At 41.7% G+C, this 10,003-nt stretch overlaps 2 protein-coding genes across 2 annotated transcripts; both read right to left on the bottom strand.

Annotated features, from left to right (window-relative positions):
* Nucleotides 1–5,320: 5,320 nt before the first annotated feature.
* LOC149373849 (uncharacterized) lies at nt 5,321–5,836 on the bottom strand. Its single transcript, XM_089595604.1, has one exon. The coding sequence runs from the start codon at nt 5,834–5,836 to the stop codon at nt 5,321–5,323; it is 516 nt and encodes a 171-aa protein (XP_089451730.1).
* An 81-nt stretch (nt 5,837–5,917) lies between these two features.
* LOC149373850 (uncharacterized) lies at nt 5,918–6,661 on the bottom strand. Its single transcript, XM_089595605.1, has one exon. The coding sequence runs from the start codon at nt 6,659–6,661 to the stop codon at nt 5,918–5,920; it is 744 nt and encodes a 247-aa protein (XP_089451731.1).
* Nucleotides 6,662–10,003: the final 3,342 nt, after the last annotated feature.

The raw sequence follows: 10,003 nt of genomic DNA on the forward strand, positions 1-10,003 counted from the left end.
TTATGCTCTAGTTTCTCGTTCGCTCTTTCCCTTCAAAACCGACTTGTTGGTATACATCGTTTATCTTCGGCATTGTTCGCGTTCTGGTGCCCGAATTGACACTCAAGACGAATAACACCTCCGCTAATTGGCGCGCATCATTAGTAAGGGGAGGGGGGTCGAGGGAGAGAGAAAGGGCGTCTCTTCTGGGAAAATTCAGTAGGCCTCGTCCAGTCCGATACTTGCCTCGGTACAGAGTGGTCTCCAGTTTTTTCTGAGAAATCGTGTACGTAGCTTGTCTAGGATATATTTTGCTCGTTTGAGTTTTTCGAGAAGTTTTTTGTTGCACCGCGACGCATTAACGTGTTTCTTGCATTAATTCTTCTTGTTCGTCCAAATTTAATTTACATCCGCGTGCCGCGTTAACTTTCATCACGTGCTGTGAGCACCCACGGCGAACATCCGCACTCGCGGAACCCTGGTACGAAGATGAGGAGGAGAACAGTGCGGACGCGCACTTACCTTCACACTCTCACACAATTACACCTACACATCTACACATCAATTCAAACCAGGTTGTAATTCTTGTTGTATTCAATTTTGTATCGGTCGTTTTTTCCTCTTCGGGGATTTTCTCGCAAGAGTTTCCTCCTTTGAGCCACAAATTACATCTCCACCAGTGGCTCATAAGTATTGTTTTTTTTATTTAGTTCAACCCCACATATCCTATCCTTCGTTTATTAACGTAAGTGCTTTCATAATTAATTCTTTCCATTTATATTAAAAGTAGTTTAATAATTTAGCTGTTAAATTGTTGCCCTTAAATTTAGAAACTTGTTCGCATCATAGTGTTGCTTGTCTCGCGTTTTCTTATTTTATATTTTGTATTTGCTTCGCGGTTTCCCTCTTTTTCAGTTAATTAATAAATTAGATGGCTTCGTCACTTAGACGCAGTCATTAGGGTAGCATAAGATCCCTGTGCTACAATTCAGCGCCTTTAAAAACCGTTGATACGTTCTTCAACTCTATTCCACATGTTTATTTATTTTTTTATTTTATTTTATTTTTTTATATTATTTGGAAAACAAATACAAATATAATTTATCATGAATCAAATGTATTATCAGTGAATGCATATGAAAATGAAATATTTCAGTTACGAACCACACCATAAGTACAAGAAACCGAATTTCTATAGCCGGCAGCGCTCGTAGCAGAGTGGGTAAGGTAATGGACCTCACATGCAGGAGGTCAATGGTTCAAATCTCTTTATTGAAAAATGTTTTTTTTTTTTTTTTTTTTTTTAGAATTGTAAAAGAAAAAAATTTAAAGTGAAAGAAGAATTATTGTGGGAAAATAAAATTAAAATTTGTTTAAAAATTAATTGCTTGGGAGTGTGAGGGGGAATAGTGGGTAAAGGTGTTCAGAAGAGTAACACGGCATAGTTAGCAGATATACATATATAGTGGGGAGAGGGGAAGTGTATAGAGAACAGTTGGTGAGAAGGGCGGGGTAAGGGGGGAGACTTGAGAGGAAGAGTAAACCACTTTCGTTTAAAAAAAAAAAAATCTGTCGGTTTTATAATTCCAGCCTCCCAAATAACACGAGATAAAGAATTTCGTTCTAATAAAAAAATGTATATATAGAAGTATGCGCGGCAAAAAGACGAGCAAAATAAGATTCAGTCGATTCCAACGGGTCCAGTGGTTTCCCTATATAATGCAAAAAACCTTGTTTTTTAAGCCAATATATTAATAACTCTTTTTCGCACAAGGATTGAGAGCTGAAATTTAGCAGAATTGTAGCTTTAGTAGTTTTCAAAAACCACACCGAACTTCAGCAAGATCGAATCGATAGTTCTTACAAACTGCAGCTAAATGCAAAAAAGGTTCTTTGGCAAAACGGCAAAAAAAAAGTTGTTTACAACGTTGGATGCAATTTTTTTGCGGGATCGTATTCTTTTATCCTTACTCTATAAGTTATTACAGTGTCAAATTTTCTTGCTATGTAGAAGTTGCTTAAAAAATGATAAACCTAATTGGTATTTTTCACGCACTGTGGTGTGTCGCGTAAGAGGCAATGAGCCGCAGTAGCCGCCGATGCATAAGCCACGTTTAATTTCTGATGCTCGACTGCGGTGTTATCGACCGAGTAAAGTCAAATTGCAAACGCTTTTAAAAAAAAACGATATTTTGGGAGCAAATAACCAACTTTCACATGGTAAAAAAGTTTTAAGCTCTTGTAAGTTGTAGAGTAAGGATTAAAGAATACGATACCGCAAAAAAATTGCATCTAACGTTGTAAACAACTTTTTTTAAGCCATTTTCCCAAAGTATTTTTTTTTTTTTATTTAGCTGCAGTTTGCAAGAACCATCCTATTTTTTTAAAATTTGGTGTGGTTGTTGAAGACTACTAAGGCTACAACTCTTCCAAATTTTAGCTCTTCATCTTTATGCAGAGAAGAGTTATTAATTTTTGAATGTTGGCTCAAAAAGTGAGGGTTTTTAAATTTTGTGGGGAAGCCGCTGGACCAATTGGGATCGACCAGAGCTTATTTTGTTCGTCTTTTTGCCACGCATACTTCTATTTTTTTTTTTTTTTTTTTTTTTTTTAATTTTACGGCTTATTATTTAATTCCAACGCTAAAAACCGTGTTTTACCATTATTACCATTTTTTTTAAGCCTAAGCGGAAAATATTTTTTGTTTGATTTCATTGCACTGATTGGCATCGTTTTATTCTCAACAACATAATTTTTTTAAGCTCATCTGAATTTGATAAAAAATCACTAACATTTTAGCTAATTCGAATCCACTATCAATGATAAGTTTCTGATGATGTTCGAGGGACCTGTGCTAATATGGTTTTAGATTATTGTGTACTTCGCATGGGTTATCAATTTTTACATAGTCACACAATTGAAGGGCCGGATGCAATAACACGCTTAATGCTCGAAACGGAGTATAAGTTCACAACCTAGGGAACGATTTTCTAAAGTCTATGAATCGGTGAAAAAAAATACAAGCTATTAAAAAATGACAATCCACATTTTTTTTTTACTAAAAACTTTTAAAAAAAAATCATACTTTTTGAGATAAAAAATAAAAACCCTTTTTTTCAAACACCTAGATTCAATAGTTTTAAAAACATAAATCGCCGTATCTCAGTTATTTATGCTCGAAACCATTCAAAATTTGGCATGGATACGTATAATACTTTAGCGCTTCTGATGAAATGATCAGAGTTTGGGAAACTTATTACAATAAATAATAAATTAAATAAAAAATAGGCAGTGCACTATATACCTAACTTGCAAACTTCAACGAAAAAAAGTGTGCGGGGAAGTTTCAGCTTGGCAAAACGTTCAGCAACAAAGTTGTTCCTCTAGGTTAAAAGAAGTTTTGTACAAATTTTCAGATCAATCCGCTCAGAATTAGTTGACATATAGTCATTTCAGTATGGACGCAATATGTAAACAATTCCAGCGCTGCGCCGCCTTAGCTACCACGCACCGTAACCTAATATTGCGTGTACATTATTGTAAACTAGTATGCACGAAATACTAAAATGACTGTATCTTGACTAAGTCTGAACAGATTGATCTGAAAATTTGAACAAAACTTCTTCCAACTTAGAGGAACAACTTTGACGCTGAACGTTTTCTCAAGCTGAAACTTCCCCGCACATTTTTTTTCGTTGAAGTTTGCAAGTTAGGTATTTAGTGAACTGTCTATTTTTTATTAAATATTTATTTATTGTGATAAGTTTCTCAAACTCTGATCACTTTATTAAAAGCGCTAAAGTATTATACGTATCCATGCCAAATTTTGAATGGTTTTGAGCAAAAATAACTGAGATACGGCGATTTATGTTTTAAAAAACAATGGAATCTAGGTGTTTGAAAAAAAAGGATTTTTATTTTTTATCCTAAAAAGTATGACTTGTTTTTAAAAGTTATAAATACAATAAAGATGTGGATTGTCATCTTTTAATAGCTTGTATTTTTTTTTCATCGATTCATAGACTTTGGAAAATCGTCCCCTACACGGAGAGAGCTCTAATGCTATGATAGTATGCGTATCTGTATACTACCGGAGTACAGTGCGTCACATACTACAGTAGCACCCATAGAACGCAACAGTAGTGTCATGAGTCTGCTACGGTAGTATAAATACCTATATACAACTGTTGTACGAGGCGTATGCGTAAGCACACACTAGGCTCGGATAGGGTGATTGGGAAGACACAATAAAACACAATAAAATTAAATAGCATAAAAATAACAACTTTTAATGTCACTCACAGGCCAAAAAAACACAGTTAATATTCACAAAAATTGTAAAGGTCAAACTTATACCGGAGGAAATAAATAATGTCTATAGTCTTAAAGCAACGAACTATTGAAATATATAAAGGTTAAGAATGTAGAAAGAAAAGAGTCAAGTTGAATAACACAATATGTAAACACGCACTGGCCTCAAGCTCGCAAGAGAGTTTGAAAGTTACATAAAATAAATGTGAAAATGAAAGCACTGATAGAGTATAACTGATTGAAAAATTGAATAACTATAAACCCCTGTCTGTTAAAAAATGCACAATTACTGTCTGTGGAAATACACAAGAGTTTCACTGAGTCTTGCTGTTGATAATCACTGGTAGTTCAATGAGATTAACTATTTGAGCTGGTCTGCAAATTATGCAATGAGCAACTTAAACAAAGCACTAAGTGCACTGCACTGCACAACTGAGTTTTGTCCACTGTATCGCGAGAGTTAATCAGAAGATTTACACTAGCATTTAAGATGATGTATGCACCTTTGAATGCTAGAGTTTGGCAACGTAAATAAAGAGAGTCTTTCTTCGACAAGAGCTGAGTATAATCTAGCGCTTACAGTATACAAAGCTTGCCACTTGAATACACACACACACACCTGCAGCGCGCCAAGTCGACCAAGCGCACACGCACAGAGCGTTGAGCCGACAGAGACTACAAATGTACACAATGTACACAAAAGCCGGGCCTACTGTCGGTCGCTCTCATTTCCAACATTCCGTCCACTGTCAGTCAACGGCTGACAACAGACGTAGACCGGAAGTGGCACCAACTTGTGAATTGGTCTCCTGAGCGGGCCCACTGAGGTCTTGAGAGTCACCATTCTAACCAGGCCATCCTTGCCTGGGTGGACTACGACGACTCTGGCCAGCAGCCACTTTCCTGGTGGTAGAGTCTCACTATTTATAAGCACCAATGAGCCTGTCTTGATGTCATGAGCTGGAGTACGCCACTTGGAGATTGAGTTTAATCTAAGCAAGTATTGTGTAGACCACTGCTTACAAAACCTTTATTTTTGAGCTTGGATTAGCTGCCAGCGAGTGAGCCTTGCTGGAGGTAAACCTAATAAGCACGGTTCTGGTGGTGAGTTTAGCGCCGATCCTACTAAGAAGTGTCCTGAAGTGAGCGTGTCTAAATCCTCTGGATCATTGGTAAGTGGTTCTAGTGGTCTAGAGTTAAGTATTGCTTCGATTTGAGTGAGCAACGTCGTGATCTCTTCAAGCGTGTAACGAGTCTCTCCCATAGTCCGATGGAGATGGTGTTTCATCGACTTCCCTACTGCCTCCCATTTGCCTCCCATGTGAGGAGCAGCTGGAGGGTTGAAGTGCCATGACGTTCCATCTTGGGCGAGCATGGCTGATAGATGAGAATTTTGACTGATTGCTTCTGCGTATAACTGTTGAAGAGCCCTGTCTGCACCAACAAAGTTCGTCCCACCATCAGAATACAACTTAAATAGACGTCCCCAACGTGAGACAAATCGCCAATACGCTGACAAGAATCCTTTGGTAGAGTAATCTGTCATTGCTTCGAGATGCACAGCACAGGTCGAAAAATACACGAACACACATATCCAACTCTTGTATGTCTTCGACCCTCTGCCACCCTAAGATTTGAGATGTATCAGACCTGCGTAGTCGATACCTGTGTGAGCAAACGGTCTGGAGAGAGTCACCCTGGCCTCGGGTAACTGTCCCATGAGTTGTTGTGCTCTTTGTGCCCAGTATCTGGCACATTTGATACAGTAGAGGATTTTGGATCGGAGGATTGGGGCCCTTCCACCGATCATCCAAAACTCTTGTCGAGTTTTGCTAAGAGTGAGCTGAGTTCCTCCGTGTAGAGTTTGCCGATGAGCCTGATCGATAACCAAACTGGTGAATTGAGCTTGATGAGGAAGTAGAGCAGGATGTTTTGCATCAGGTCTGAGCTTGGCATTCATGAGTCTGCCTCCCACACGCAGTATGCCAGCATTATCAGTATATGCCATCAACCGGTGAAAAACATGGCCCTTTGGGAGAGAACCTGATTTGAGCATCTTGATTTCCTCCTTGAAACATTCCTGTTGAGTTAATCTGATGAGTAAGAGCTTAGCTTGAGTGACGAGTTCTGCAGTGACAGCTACGGATGATTCCTGCTGTGTGAGTAAGGCTTTGAACTTGGCACAACCAAGTAAGAGGGTGTCTGTGATACGATAGAGTTTGTGCAATGTGGAGCTGGACTGAGTGAGCCTGAGTAGGAACTCCGAGTCCGAGACTGATGACACCAATGCTGACACCTGACGCGCCTGTGCCTCATCCTCCACCTCGACGTTACTCGGCTGCAGAGGCCAACCATCCTGGGGTTGTATCATCCACTCTGGTCCATGCCACCAGAGCCTATACTCAATCAATTGTGAAGTGAGAATCCCTCTAGAGGCACAGTCAGCAGGATTCTCCTTTCCAGGGACATGTCTCCAATGTGCTGCAGGGACCAGATCCTGAATTGCTGCAACTCGATTTCTGACGAAATCCTTCCACTTATTCGGATGAGACGAAATCCAATAGAGTGTGACTGACGAATCTGTCCATAAGTGAATGTTGCTAATATTGAGTGTGAGTTGGTCGGTGACATCTTAGTGAGTTTAGCCAGGATGAGAGCTGCTGCCAACTCTAACTTTGGTATTGACATCCTCTTCAGTGGTGATACTTTCGTCTTGGAGCAAACGAATGAGCTTGACGTGGCTGAGTTTGACTTTATCACCAGGTAAATCACAGCACCCATAGCATCTTGAGACGCATCAGCAAAGCCATGGAGTTCCACTGCAGAAGAAGGATGTGCTCCAAGCCATCTAGGAACCGTCACTCCGGAGAGTTTGGCTAGATCATCTCGTATTTGTAGCCACCTCTGAGCGAGAGCATCTGGTATGGGTGTATCCCATGTAATTTTGAGTAGCCACAATTCCTGAATGATGAGTTTGGCTGCAACAATCACAGGAGCAACTATTCCAAGAAGATCGAACATTTGAGATATTTCTGAAAGAATTGTTCTCTTCGTTGCAGTTTGGCTGAGAGGCTTGAGTGTGCACTGAAAAGTGAGACTGTCTGAAAGTGGTTTCCAAACCATTCCGAGTACCTTAGCATCCCAGTTATCAATAGAGAGTGCTGATTCTTCACTGGAGTTTGAGTAACTGAATCCTGGCGAGTTTGAGTGCCACTTAGCCAGGGGCAATCCACCCACCATGCACAGCTCCTTGAGTTAGAGAGCCTGCTCGTTCAACTCATCTGGAGTCTCCGCTTCACCAAAAATCTCGTCCACATATCTGCCGCTGTTGAGAATCCGTGCCGCATGGGGGTAACGGTGCCCTTCATCCTTCACCAGCTGCAGCAGTGAGCGTGTGGCAGAAATGGAGCAGGCCTCGTCCCGTAGGTCACTGTGGTGAGCTGGAAGTGAGCTTCCTCGTAAGTTTTGCTATGCCAGATGATTCGCTGAAAATCCCAATCGTCTGGATGAACCTTGATCTGACGATACATCTTGGAGATGTCCGCAGAGAAAGTCCATTTGAATGTGCGTAACCAGAAGAGTATATCTGTTATGTTAGGCAGTAGATTAGGTCTTGTGTGACTTATGCTGTTGAGTGAATGTCCAGAGGAAGTGAGGGCTGAACCATTGAAAACCACCCTGATTTTGGCGTTGTCTCCATCTTCCTTCAATACGCCGTGATAAGGCCGATAAAAATAAGGCTTGATGTTGAGCTCATCTGTAGGCACCGGTCGCATATGGCCAAGACTTAAATATTCATTTATGAAATCTGTGTAGAGCTTGTCATACTTGTCGTCTGTTTTGAGCCTGGCCACCGTGCGATCGAAGCATTTACGAGCACGGTTGACTGAGTTGCCCAGCAGAGATGGAGATTGCTTCAGAGGAAGTTTCACCACGTATCTTCCGGTGGTATCCCGAGAGTGAGTTCGCACGACGTGTTCCTCACACTCCTGTCTCTCTGGTGTAAGCTGCGAGCTTGACTTTGAAAGGACCTCTTTTTGAATCCAGAAGTTGATGAGTAATTCCTGAAGTTTATATTTTCATTTTTGAAACGATATGGTGAGTGTGACGAGTAATCTTTGTAACAGGCTGTTTAACGCAACCCGATAAAATCCAACCAAATAGTGTACGTTAGGCGATAGGTTCTGATAAAGAACCTCTGAGCAGATCTGAGGTGATTATAGCTGAATAGTAGTCAGTGCCAAGTAGCAAGTCTATGTCTCGTGGCAGATAGAAATGGGGGTCAGCTAACTCCAGAAACTCCGTATGCAGCCACGATCTTGTCTTACATTGAAAAGATGGTAGTGGAGCTAGTACTCTAGGTAAAACGTGGAGCACCACATCGACGCTGGTGTCAGAATATAATGAAAACAATCTGAGTTCTACTTTACCAAGTGCTTTGCTGACTACGTTGCCTCCAATACCCAGGATACAGATGTTGGAATTCGTGCGCGTCAGCTGCAGACGCTTCACAGCATCTTCCAAAATATATGATAATTCTGAACCTTGATGATGAGATGATGATGTGCAGCTGGAGCACGTACCTGGGATATTGCTGTTGGCAACAAGATAGATGAGTGACTAGATGTTTGGTTGGACGATGTGATCCTTGTTGAGTTTGACTTGATGTTGACTCTAGGATGAGTATTACTAGATGTGGAGTTTCGACGATGAGTGTGTCTGATGACTGCACTGATTTCCTATTCTTGATGTTGAGTCGGCTGAGATGCCAACCTGCTGATCAATTGCAACAACCGAGCGCCGTGAATCATGGTATGGTGAGCCCTACCACAGGTTTGGCACCTCTTCGTGTTCATACACTTAGCAGCAGCATGGCAGCCCAAACAGTGGAAGCACAAAGGCTTGTCATCCACGAACTGGTATCGTTTGTCAACGGAGAGGGCCGCGAATGCCGGACAGCGAGCAATAAAGTGTTGCTGGTTGCAGTACGTGCACGGGAACACTGGAAGAGCTGGTCTATCATCCTGCGACCGAGCCGAACTCCCAACCCGATTCTGCTGAGCGTTGCTGCCCGGTTGAGTGCTGCCGAGTGGTTGAGTTTGACCTGTATGAGCGTGCTGAGCTTTGCTCAGTTTGGATTGAGTCTTACTTGATGCGGATGAGTTATCTTGTCTCTTGGTTGACTGAGCATCAACCATCTCCAAGGCTTGGGCCCGCTCGATCAAAAACTCCTCCAAGGCCTCGCACGCCGGGAAGTCGGCTCTTGCTGGTGTCGATGTTTCCCACGCCTCTTTGGTGGGTCGATCCAACGCTCGGAGCAGCTCATCCACGAACAAGGCATCCAGCACCTCTTGAGCAAAGCCAAGGCCAGAAATAAGCCTGCGGAGCTTTCGATTCTCCGTTGCCAAATCCATCAGCGACCCAACGCTGCCAACACGCATCGGTGGAATGCGTCTCTTGGCCTGCAGCAGCTGTGCGAGCACAAACCGCTTATTTTCATATCTCTCGAGCAGAGCATCCCAAGCGATCTTGAAGGATTCAGCAGTGAGAGGGAGTTCCTTGATGAGCTTTGCTGGCTAGCCTGAGAGCGACGCTCACAGGTAGTAAAGGCGCTCCAAATCGGTGAGCCTCTCGTCTTCCATAATACTTGAGAAAAGATCTCGGAAACTCACCCATTTTGTGTAGTTGCCAGAGAATTGCGAAAGCTTAATCT

Source organism: Copidosoma floridanum, unplaced genomic scaffold, assembly GCF_036245765.1.
Source record: "Copidosoma floridanum isolate Cflo_tuat_1 unplaced genomic scaffold, Cflo_Japanese_pri ptg000026l, whole genome shotgun sequence".
Taxonomy (NCBI): domain Eukaryota; kingdom Metazoa; phylum Arthropoda; class Insecta; order Hymenoptera; family Encyrtidae; genus Copidosoma; species Copidosoma floridanum.